At 44.2% G+C, this 12,954-nt stretch overlaps 1 protein-coding gene across 1 annotated transcript; it reads right to left on the bottom strand.

Annotated features, from left to right (window-relative positions):
* Nucleotides 1-6,978: 6,978 nt before the first annotated feature.
* LOC124703739 (OVARIAN TUMOR DOMAIN-containing deubiquitinating enzyme 1-like) lies at nucleotides 6,979-12,746 on the bottom strand. The gene is made up of 8 exons (XM_047235992.1): nucleotides 12,531-12,746; nucleotides 11,159-11,224; nucleotides 10,919-11,002; nucleotides 10,713-10,835; nucleotides 10,093-10,145; nucleotides 9,875-9,924; nucleotides 9,687-9,787; nucleotides 6,979-7,526 (listed from the first exon to the last, which is right to left on the bottom strand). The coding sequence occupies exons 1-8, from the start codon at nucleotides 12,729-12,731 to the stop codon at nucleotides 7,254-7,256; spliced, it is 951 nt and encodes a 316-aa protein (XP_047091948.1). The 5' UTR covers nucleotides 12,732-12,746; the 3' UTR covers nucleotides 6,979-7,253.
* Between the last annotated feature and the right edge of the window lie 208 nt (nucleotides 12,747-12,954).

The following is a 12,954-nucleotide window of genomic DNA, read 5'->3' as shown; positions in this document are numbered from 1 at the left end:
GCCGCACTACATCTCGCCGCCATCAACCTTCAACGTGCTTCTTGACTCCTACTGGTTCGATTAAACCTTGGTTTCTTACTGAGGGAAACTTGCCGCTGTGCGCATCACACCTTCCTCTTGGGGTTCCCAACGGACGTGTCAACTACACGCATGAGATGTCTTGAATAACTTGATACTTGGCAATTGTTGTGCTCATGATTAAGCTCTTGCATCATATACTTTGCACCATTAATGAATAACTACATAGAGCTTGTTAAAATTTGGTTTGCATGATTGTTCTCTAGAGTCTAGATATTTTCTGGTTGAGGTGTTTGAACAACAAGGAGACAATGTAAAGTCTTATAATAGTTACAATATGTTCATATGTGAGCTTTGCTGCACCTTTTGTACTTGAGTTTGCTTCAAACAACCTTGCTAGCCTAGCCTTGTATTGAGAGGAATTCTTCTCGTGCATCCAAATCCTTGAGCCAATAACCATGCCATTTGTGTCCACCATACCTACCTACCACATGGTATTTCTCCGCCATTCCAAAGTACATTACTTGAGTGCTACCTTTAAAATTCTATTCTTTGCCTTTGCAATATATAGCTCATGGGACAAATAGCTTTAAAAACTATCGTGGTGAAGAATATGTACTTATGTGTCTTATTTCTTAGTAAGTTGCTTGTTGAGCGGTAACCATGTTTTCTGGGGACGCCATCAACTCTTTTACCTTTGTTGAATATCATGTGAGTTGCTATGCATGTTCGTCTTGTCCGAAGTAAGGGCGGTTTTCACAATCAAATGGTTTGAGTATGCATACCGTTAGAGAAAAACATTGGGCCGCTAACTAAAGCCATGATTCATGGTGGAAGTTTCGAGTATGGACAGCTAATCCTCAATCTCTTATGAGAATAATAATCGTTGTTAAATGCTTATGCATTAAAGAGGAGTCCATTATCTCGTTGTCTATGTTGTCCCGGTATGGATGTCTAAGTTGAGAATAATCAAAAGCGAGAAATCCAATGCGAGCTTTCTCCTTAGACCTTTGTACAGGCGGCATAGAGGTACCCCCTTGTGACACGTGGTTGAAACATATGCTCTGCAATGATAATCAGTGTTAACCCAAGCTAATTAGGACAAGGTGCGAGCACTATTAGTATACTATGCATGAGGCTGGCAACTTATAAGATGTCTTATACATAACTCATATGCTTTATTACTACCGTTGACAAAATTGTTTCTTGTTTTAAAAATGAAAAGCTCTAGCACAAATATAGTAATCAATGCTTCCTCTCGCGAAGGGCCTATCTTTTACTTTATTGTTGAGTCAGGTTTGCCTATTCTTTCTATCTTAGAAGCAAACACTTGTATCAACTGTGTGCATTGATTCTTACATGTTTACTTATTGCACTTGTTATATTGCTTTATGTTGACAATTATCCATGAGATATATATGTTGAAGTTGAAAGCAACCGCTGAAACTTATATCTTCCTTTGTGTTGCTTCAATGCTTTTACTAAGAATTTATTGCTTTATGAGTAACTCTTATGCAAGTCTTATTGATGCTTATTTTGAAAGTATTATTCATGAAAAGTCTTTGCTATATGATTCAATTGTTTACTCATTGCATTAACATTGCTTTGAATCGCTGCATTCATCTCATATGCTTTACAATAGTATGATCAAGATTATGTGGGTAGCATGTCACTTCAGAAATTATCTTTTATCATTTACCTACTCGAGGACGAGTAGGAACTAAGCTTGGGGATGCTGATACGTCTCCAACGTATCTATAATTTCTGACGTTCCATGCTTGTTTTATGACAATACCTACATGTTTTGTTCACACTTTATATCGTTTTTATGCGTTTTCTGGAACTAACCTATTGACGAGATGCCGAAAGGCCAGTTGCCGTTTTCTGCTGTTTTTGGTTTCAGAAATCCTAGTAAAGAAATATTTTCGGAATCGGACGAAATCAACACCGAAGATCTTATAATTCCCGGAAGCTTCCAGAGCACCGGAGAAAGACGAGAGGGGAGCCAGGGGCCCCACCCCACAGGCGGCGCGGCCCAAGGGGGGCGCGCCCCCCTAGTGTGTGGGCACCCCGTGGCCCCTCCGACTCCGCCTCTTCGCCTATTTAGTCGTCCCTGACCTAAAACCTCGACCCCGTTCGACGAAACCAGAGAAAACCATCCAGAGCCGCCGCCATCACGAAACTCCAATTCGGGGGACAGAAGTCTCTGTTCCGGCACCCTGCCGGGACGGGGAATTGCCCCCGGAGTCATCTCCACCGCCGTCTCCACCGCCATCTTCACCGCCATCGCTGTCTCGATGATGAGGAGGGAGTAATCCACCCCCGGGGCTGAGGGCTCCGCTGTAGCTATGTGGTTATCTCTCTCTTTATGTGATCTAGTTGAATATCATCTATGTGCTACTCTAGTGATGTTATTAAAGTAGTCTATTCCTCCTGCACGGTGTAATGGTGACAGTGTGTGCATCGTGTAGTACTTGGCGTGGGTTAAGATTGTAATCTCTTGTAGATTATGAAGTTAACTATTGCTATGATAAGTATTGATGTGATCTATGCCTCCTTCATAGTGTGATGTTGACAGTGTGCATGCTATGTTAGTTCTTGGTGTGATTGTGTTGATCTATCATGCACTCTAAGGTTATTTAAATATGAACATTGAATATTGTGGAGCTTGTTAACTCCGGCATTGAGGGTTCGTGTAATCCTACACAGTTAGTGGTGTTCATCATCCAACAAGAGGGTGTAGAGTAGTCCTATTATGTGATCATTGTTGAGAGTGTCCACTAGTGAAAGCGGGATCCCTAGGCCTTGCTTCCAAGCATCGAATCTCCGTTTGTTTCATTGTTTTGTTGCATGTTTACTCGCTGCCATATTTTATTCAGATTACTCGTTACCACTCATACTCATCCATATTACTTGCATCTCACTATCTCTTCGCCGAACTAGTGCACCTTTACATCCGACAAGTGTATTAGGTGTGTTGGGGACACAAGAGACTTCTTGCTTTGTGATTGCGGGGTTGCTTGAGAGGGATATCTTTGACCTCTTCCTCCCTGAGATCGATAAACCTTGGGTGATCCACTTAAGGGAAACTTGCTGCTGTTCTACAAACCTCTGCTCTTGGAGGCCCAACACTGTCTACAAGAATAGAGGCTCCCGTAGACATCACCGGTGTGGGAGTGGAGTTGTGGCAGATTTATTTGCCCGGGCGCCGCTCCCACCACCCCAACGACGCACCATAGGAGACAAAAACTAACCCTAACTACTAGGCCAGAACGGAGGAACGAGGTTCCCCCTCCCTCATGCCGCCGCCAAAGCGGCAAGCGGAGGGAGAGGAAACCAGGCCCAGCGCCCTGGCCGGAGATCGGGAAGATTGGATCGCCTTCCGCCGCCGCCTCTCACGAGCGGAGAGGAAAAACGGTTCGTGCCTGGGAGGAATGAGTATCGCTTGTTGGCCTAGTAGCCAGCAAAATTGGGAGTTCTTTCAGTACACACTGCATACAAGTTGGCCTCGGTGAATTGCCAAAGCAACGTGAATTTACAACCTTGATGGTGATCATCCGTGTTGAAAAAGATTTGGCACTCTTGGGCTCCTCCCAAGGTAAAAATGTTTGCTTGGAAGCCTACAGTAAATTGATTGACAACAAAAGAGAACAAACGCAAAAAAAACTTGCGAGTTACATGCTATTGCGACATATATGGTGCTGAGAAGGAGAATGTGTCTCATGCCCTTTGGTGTTGCTCATATGCTAATAACTTGTGGGAGTGTATGAGAGGGTCTTGGAGCCTCCCTTCGGACACAAACTTAGGTGTGTCTTCTGGTCTTGGGTTCCAGTCTTTTGTTGGCCACCTCCCCATTGATATGGTTGATGCTACTCCAATGGTTGCATGGCGAGCTTGGTACGCTCGCAAAGAGGCTACTCATGACAAGGTTGTACCCCCTATTTTGGATCACGGTGATTTTTATGTGGTTATCTAAAGTTGACCGGTTATGTAGAAGAAATTTCTATGGAGAGCCTAATCAATGGAAAAGCAACCAACGGTGTTTGCTAGGAATACTCTAGACCTCGGAAAACGAGTGGCCGTGCCGTTGAAGCCTTGGAATAAGCCACCGATTAGTTGGATTAAGATATCGATTGATGGGTCCTTCAGTCTTGAGGACCAATCTGCATGCACTAGAGTGGCCTTACGTGACCGTGATGGTGCTCCGCTTCTCCCCTCATGGCATCTCTTGTATGGGCGTGATAGTGCACCGGAGGCCAGACGCAGGGTGACCAAAAGCTTACGCTCCATCATAGCAAGCTGCCGACCATTATTGAATCGGACTGCTCACAACAACAAGGAATATATCACATCTTCTAGTACACTTTGTTTAAGGATTAAATCAATAGCTTCACAATATTAAGTTTGTGTCTAAGTAAAAGTGAAACTTAGTCATTTTGTTGTTAGCCACACAACTTAGCTAATTTGCCTCGGGTAGAGCCCCGAACACAATTCTGGTTAGGCTGATGTCGCCCGGATGCCGGATCTTGATCTATGTATAACCCATTCTATCTACTTCTTTCATCCCATGGAACTTGTCTTGGATTTGCCAAAATTTAGATTTTTTTGTTAATACTAAGATGAATGGAATAATAAAGTTTATATTTTACCAAGAAAAAAAACGACGATTGGCCCGTATACTCTAGCATCTAGTCCCTCCGTCCACAAATAAGTGGATGTGCAACCTTTTTAAGAGAGATTATTAAGTGAAAAGATAATTACATTGGAAAGATGCAAATCAATATCTCTCCTGCTTAATTCTTGCACCTTCAATAAGCTAAGCGTATGTAGAAAATAAAGATGACATGTGCTAAATATTATTGAGTTTGATTTTCGTGTGATAAGAGAGAAGCAATTCTTTTAACTTTAAAGTGCATTGGAAACATAGATGTATACTCTTCCATCAATAAAGTTTGAACCTAAACATCCACCTATTTAATGATGGAGGGAGTAGCAGCGACCCTCGTACCGTGGCCGATCCCCCTGTTGGGCAAATTAAACACGGTGACACGCGGTGCACGCGCCAAGGAGGTGTCACTACACCAGTGCCCGAGCTCGCACGATAGACAAAGCATTGATGCATTTCTCCAGACGATAAGGAAACCAGTTGAGATCTTGATGGGCATCACCGACCACGAGCAACTACGGGTACACACAATCTCTTCCTGATCTCCTGCAAACCGGCCGTACTCTCACCGAGAGTGGTCGTGCCACTCCACCGATGGAACAACGATCATGTCACCTGCGCTCCAGTCCAACGCAAAAGCTTACGGAAGACGTGCAGTCCCAGCTTTTTTTTTATAGCGGAAACTGGAAAAGAGCAAACTACAGACGAAGAAACAGATGATGAAAACCTTTTCTAAGAGAGAAGGGGCCATGGCCAGGAGACGCTCCACCTCGAGTTTCGGCTTTCTGTCGTGCCGCCTCGTGGGCCCGGCCGGCCCTTTGAGAGATTCTTCAGCCCACCGTGCATGACAGAAGGATACGCCTCATGATGCTATCACTACCTGACAGCTGCTTATGCTCAAATAAAAAACCTGAAAGCTGCTTACATTCTCAAGAGAAAAAAGAACTAACTGACAGCTTCTAACACCAGTACAAGATGCGGGCAGAATTAAGGAGAAAAACTGGTAACTGACCATTTCCCCATATGCCGCAACGATCATAAGACGACCTCCTAACTCCGCAGGATCAGGGCTGATCCCTTCTCATGAAAGATTGTCTCATCCACGAAGTTAAGGGTTTCGTGTGTTCTTGACGTTAGATGAGAGACACCAAGCAACAACCGGTCAGTCACCCCTTTGCATGGCAACAAAAAGGTAGAGCCGGCATACATGGGAAGAGATTATTTCTTTGACCCGTGTGCAGGAAATGAGAGAGCGACTGGTTAGTACTATAGCATTGGATTAATCGACACATACGATATCCCGTTCGTGTCACCGTCACTAACCACCTGTGTGTTCCCCTTGATAAAAACATAGCTTCTATTGTTAATAACTTTGTTCAGTTGCAAACCATTTGTAACAAGTTGTGTGCAAGAAACATGATGGCTTTCAGTTTCAGCCCCCGACCCATAGACCAACCTGCATAGCTCTAGGGAGTCAACTCGGCCGGCTTGTCAACCTTTTCCTCTCCAACCGCATCATGCCTTTGATTGACTTGATTGGTACCAATATCATAGTTCACCACCACTAAATGCAAATCTGTTTCCACTTTGCTCTGTTTCTCCACCAGAAAAGGCTTTTGACCTAGAACTTCACTTATCATGCACCAGGCTATGCCTAGTGTAGGAGTGTTCTTCCCCCAATCGCCATGCATGCAGCAAACTTTGCTAGAGGAACAAAGTCTTTGGTTCTCAGGTTTCGGTTTAATTGAAATGTAGAGTTTGGATAAAATGGCAGTTCGCGAACCAGAAACAGAAAGCCTATCAGGTCAGAATAAAATAAAAACAGAAGACTATACCGTGAAACAGATGTTAGTACCAGACCAATTACAGAAAAAAAAAACAGAGGAGACACAGGCACCGAGCTAACATTCCAATTCCTAAACTGACCTGGCCTACCATCTCTCGTTTGAATCTAGACTGGGTGTAGAGAACGTACTAAAATGGAGGCGGAGTGACTGCAACTGTTGCAGCAGGATATCTTGCAAACTACAGATCTTCCTCAGGGCAGGACCAAATAAAAAATTAAAAAGTTTGCGGCTTCGGCGTGCCATTCACATCAAGAATCATCTCAAGAGCTCCAAATAAAAGAAACAGGTCGCTACCATTGAGCATTCCAATGCAGAGAAGTAAAACAATTCAGGAAAAAGAAGCACACCTCAAGAATCATGTCAACAGTTTTCAATAGAAGAAACAGACTGCTACTGTGAAGCATTTCAATGCAGAGAAGTAAATAATCCAGGGAAAAAGAACCACAGTTAGTCACGATGTCCACATGATATTCTCAAAAGTTGAATCGCAATGTTAGGTCGTTGTACCAGAGTACACTTGCAGCAATGAGAACTACAAATTTGAGATAAGAGGGCAGTGGCAAGTAAAAACATGTTCCCGAAAGCTTCCTAAGAACACACAGGATCCCTCTTATAAGGCCGCCTTCGGCAGCATGCACGATCAACATGACTACACAGTTCTGGACAGCACTTTCTCAGCCCGAATTCATGACAGAAACCAACCTTGTTCCATCAGACAGTGATCATTTTGGGTAGAGGATATCGTAGTGACCAGGCCGGTACAGGAGAGTAATGTAAGGTTTCTCATCAGCAGGAGCTGATGTCATTGCGTCATCACCCTCAGAGGAATTGGCAGCAGGGACGAAATCGTGGTGGTTCACGCTTAGGTTGGCAGGATCACAAGAGCTTCTGTCTAGGTACATCACACGGATTGGCACCCCTAATGCATCTGACAGAGCAATAATGTGCACATGATCACTTTCCTCGCCCATTGGCTCCACAGAAGCCTTGCAGAACTGCAAAGCAAATTTTAAATCAGGGTCAGTCCCTCGGCTGCATGTCTATGGAAATGGGTTACCAGGTCAAGGATGAAAATAACACCAGAAAATTTTGTCAAAAAAAAAAAAGTTAAAGCATGCATGTATTGTTCCACCAGAAATACATGTAAATAAGTCATTTCATGTCCTAACATGTTTACTTAGGATGGTTCCCATAGTTGTCACAGAAACAAAGGAAAATTTCCATGAGGTTGGACTCAATGTAATTTTTCATTTGAAATAACATGCAAGTAATCCATAGAAAAAATTCCTATTGTTTCCAGTCCTACAAATTGAAGGGCAGGCCTGGCGCAGTGGTAGACCACCTTCACTTGTGTCCTGGAGGACCTGGGTTCAAATCAGCCTCTTTGCATAAAAAGCAAGGGAAAGGCTGCCAAGAAATTCCCTTCCCCAGACCCCACAATGTGTGGGAGCTTTCAGCACTGGGTGCACCCTTTTTTCCAATCCTACAAATTCAAACAAGCTACGTAGAATTTTTTCATAAGGCACAGCATCCTCTGGAATTTCTATGAAGTTCCTCGGAATCAAAGAGCCCTACCCCTTGAAGAATACTCTATTTCTTAGAGAGCTGCTAATTATGCTCCTACTCAAATTACATCTAGTTTTAGCTTTACGTAATCTTTCTAAGGGGCTGCTTGGAATAGGTGTAAAATTAGTGCGGCCACCAGAAAATTTAGACAAAGTTGAGACATCCTTTTGTGGATGGAGGGAGTAGTATAAACCGGTAACCACACTAATTCTACACCTACTCCAAGTGGGGCCTAAAGGAAACTGGCCCTGTAGGAATATTTGCCACAGGCACATCAAGGAGGTACCAAATCCAACAAATAATTAGTAGACCTATTAAGGGCCACTTCTTTTCAGCTTCTAGGCCGGCTTCGTGGTTGTGGACCGCTGAAGCCCAAAAGAAGTGTCCAGCTTCAGCCTAGCTTATTTCCACCGCGAAGCCCAAATCGTGTGTATAGCTAGAAACTGCTCTTGACCAGTTTCTGGAGAGCTTCCCGAGCTTCTCCGTCGATGACCGGATCGGTAGAACTCCCTACCCCTATAGTTCCTATTAATTACCTGAAACTGCCACCGCAGTCCAACCACCCGAGCCGGGCCAACCTGAGAAACAAGTGCGGCAGCTAGGCTCCCTGCCGCTGGACAAATCCTCCCGCCGCCCGCCCGTCCCCAAGGTCCCCACCTTTAGCTAGCCCGGCGCCGGCCCAAGTGGAGCTGAATCTAGAGGTCGACCGAGGCGCAGAGGAGCTGCAGAGGAAGCTCACCGAGCTCCCCCTCCTGGAGTCCAGCTCGCGAGCGGAAGGTCGCAGGATTTGCAGCTGGCCGAGAACCTCCTCATGGTCGATGGGGCGTTCATGGACATCTACTGACAGGAGGAATCAAATCTCCTACTGCTCCTGATGTTGTACATGTTTTGGTGTCTTCTTGATAAATGTACTGACATGAACAGGGTGGCAGCAGAAACGTAAGAAATCAAATCTTTACTACTGCTCTGTGCTATTACTTCTATGCAAACGCCATCGACCTGCCGATGGATTATGGCATGTTAGTTTTTAAGATTCTGTGGTACTGTTGCATTATCTGAATTTTGAATAACACTACTTTCAGAAATTTAATCTGTATATGCATATGGATAGTATGCCATCAAGAACAACAATGCATTATCAAGGGCAATACAGACTTTTCATGGCTCAACATATTTCATAAGCTCAAATTTCATAAGCCCAAAAGAAGGGGAATAACATTTTTTGGGAGCTTCTCCCTACCGCAGTTTCTCCCCACCGAAACTTATAAGCTAGCTTACGCATAAGCACAAGCCCAAAAGAAGTGGGCCCCTAAATGGCATACTACAGTCTCATCAGTCAACCTGTTTCACAACATTCGGCATCAGAGAGTGCGGGTATTGTGACAACAGCACTCTTGATTTCCACAATTGATATGCAACGTAGAATGATAACTGCCAGAAAATAGACTGATAACTGCCAGTAAAATAGACGTGCACTGCGAACAGGAGGGTGTACTATTTATGGACAGGAGGTATATACATGATTCCTTGTAGAATGTCTTTGTTCAGTGTGTTACAAAGAAATATAAGGACAAAACTAATATGCTAACCTGAGCCACTGTCGAATTTGTCAAGCCTGAGATAAATGGTTCAAAGAACTCAGCCCTCCTTTGAATTTCACCAGAGGTAACAAACCTAAAGAACATGACAACTAAGGTAGACATAATTAGATGATAATGACAGCACAGTCAAGAAAGACATATCATATATATATATATATATATCTGGTTGTACAAACCATAATCGGAAATCGTTTGCTCCCTGGATTTTTCAAGAAGTTCTTCAGGCCTAGAGATACAAGAAAACAAAATAGATTCACTACAAAAGAAAAAAATCTGATAACAGCCATGCCATACTATTCAAACAGTTAAGGAATCCCATTTCAATCAAGAGTTTTCTTCTGTTCATATGCAATTGCGCATTACAAGGAGACAAATAGAACGCTAGAATATTTACCCCATAGAAAAATCGTGTCCCTGCAGAACATTTTGCAGCTGCTCAATGAATATCTGAGGATAATGAGGGAGGAAAAATCAGCAAGGCTAAAGTTCTTCTGGGCGAGCAGCAGATTATGACATCTCAAGGAGCATTTAACAAAGCAAATAAACATTTCATATATTCATACTCAGTAAGGTTGAAGTTCTTCTGGGCGAGCAGCTTTACTACCCATTATTTTATGCATTTCAATAACAATAGCAGAACTCCCAAAACATAACCATAAACAGAATAAGAATAAGAATAATCTAAGACAACTTGTTCATATCTCAGACAATTTTACCCACAGAGAGCAACAAACCAATGCATTTCATCAAGGGATTGAGAAAGGGTATGCAATATAATTGCAACCATGTTAATAGTCAACAATGCACACCGGTTAGACGCTTTTCAGCAAGAACACAAGTCCCCGGTTACCAATGAGGCATCTAAGCAAGTTCCCGGAGATACATATAAGAAATTGTAACCAAGAGAGATCTACAAACTAGTCAAAGGAAGTATAGTAGACAATTTGGAACCGCGGCAATATAGAAAAGGAGAACTCAGGAGAGAAGCAAAAAAACAAATAAGCATTTACTTACAGCGAAGAAGTCCTCATAAGTAAACTCAATGTATCCAAGACCTTGTAGTGTCTTATTGCACTGCTCAATGTTTTTTTGGATGCGCTCAACCTCAGCTCTATCTTGTGTCTCCAGGATATGTTCCTAGCAGCAACCCATAAGATTGTCAAATTATGAATAGTCATACTTCGCGAGAAAAATAACAACAACAAATACTGGAAAAGTACCAGGTATGAGAACATAAAGCTTCGATAAAAGCAGTTCCCGTCTCCTCGTGTCCGTCTTAAAGCATCATATTGTTCACCAAGCAACTGCAGGTTAACATAAAATATAGTTATTACAGCAACAACAACATCAAAGCTTTTTTCCCAAGCAAGTTGGGGTAGGCTAGATATGAAACCCAACAGAAAAAGGAGACCATAAAATATATAGTTATTGTGTATTAGAATTGACAAACCAACAACAACCTTTATTTTCTCCTGTAAAATGGGGCTGCCAGACTGGAACTCTGCTGCCAAGGCGGAGAGCGGTTCCTGCAAGATTAACAAGATGCCCAGTCATATAAATTGATAAGGCACATCAGTGATTAGTATGGTTGGCAAAGTAAAAGCAGGAGAACAAAGTTACTGATTACTAAACTGTAAATATAGTGATAGTCAAAACAGTGTGTTACCATTTCCCAGTGGGAAAATAGAATTCACAAGTACCGCCAAATGCACTTGAGACACCCAACTAATTGACCCAAATAAAGAGAATAAGAGATCAATCTCAGTATCTTATTTCATTTAGGAACCGTGTGGAATCATGGATGTTGCTCCCCAGCTTCTCATATGGATTTTTATCATTTCATTTGTAAAGTTCAAAGCTCAAGTGTAAAAGAACATTGTAGAGAGACCGCAGGTGTAGACTCAGCCAAACTTCCATGATAATTTCATCTCAATAAACCACAAAAAAAAATTGTGTTCCATTTCCAGTGATGAATTGTCCCTAGCTTTTCATAGGCTATCCTTACATCGACAAGTTAGGACGACAAACTCGTTTGCCCTATTTTCTTTTGTATTGTACAACAGAAACTTAAACAGAGAGCTGGGCTAGCCTATGGTAACCCCCAATCATCCTAGAACAGGACACGAATAGCTCCCTGTCAACCCAAATTCCGATCCCTTATGCTACCTTACCCATTTCAAACGACAACTGGCCAACCCACCGAAATGCCAGTACAACAGTTACCAGTAGCAACATTGACATACTATTCCATCTAAAAAAAAACATTGACATACTACTGGATCGCAATAGGATCGAATCCCGAAAGCTGAAAGTTCAAGTGTAACAGAACATTTTAGAGAAACCGCAGGTGTAGACTCGGCAAAACTTCCAAGATAACTTCATCTCATTAAATCACAAAAAAAAATTGTGCTCCATTTCCAGTGCTGAATTGCCCCGAGCTTTTCGTAGGCTATCCTTGCATGGACAAGTGGGGACGGCAAACTCCTTCATCGTAGACCAGAAGTTCAAACAAAGAGCTGAGCGCCTGAGCCAGCCTATGATAACCCCTAATTATCCTAGAACGGGACACGATTTGCTAACTGTCAACCCAAATCCCAATCCCTTATGCCACCTTGCCCATTTCAAACGACAACTGGCCAACCAACCGAAATTCCAGTACAATACTAGTCGCCAGTAGCAACATTGGCATACTACTGGATCGAAACAGGATCGAATCCCGAGAGCTGTCGTCCGCACCAGGTTAGCCGCACTAAGTGCGATGATCCCGGGAACATGAACAAATCTATCGCGATTGCGGAGCGAGAGCGGGAGAGGAGCCGAGATGTGGCTGACCTTGTTCCCGACGTACGGCACCTGGGGCCCCTCGGGCTTGGGGTCGGGGTCGGGGCCGCCGCAGCAGGCGTGGTAGTAGTCCCCGCCCATGGAGAGCTCCACCGACACGGGGTCCGGGTTGGGGTCCGAGCCCGAGCCCGACCCCTCCCCTCCTCCCGCATCGGCGAGCAGCGCGGGGGCCGGCGGGGGCGCGTCGCCCATGGCCGCGTCCTCGGGGGCCGGAGCCGCGACGTCCGCGCCGGTGTCGCCGCCGTCCGCCGCCTTGCGCTTGCGGGCGCTCGCGTCGGCCGCCTCCCTCGCCAGCTTCGCGTGCGGGGTTGTGGGTGTGGTGCGGGGACGGAGTTCGAGACGACGGCTTCGATTCGGGGGGCGGACGGAGGAGACCTTTCGCTTCTGCGGGCAGTGCGAGACGAGATCTCGGCCC

The sequence above is a fragment of the Lolium rigidum genome, chromosome 1 (assembly GCF_022539505.1).
Source record: "Lolium rigidum isolate FL_2022 chromosome 1, APGP_CSIRO_Lrig_0.1, whole genome shotgun sequence".
Classification (NCBI taxonomy): Eukaryota; Viridiplantae; Streptophyta; class Magnoliopsida; order Poales; family Poaceae; genus Lolium; species Lolium rigidum.
The sequence above is the reverse complement of the archived record's forward strand: the minus strand, read 5'-3'. Positions and strand labels throughout refer to the sequence as shown.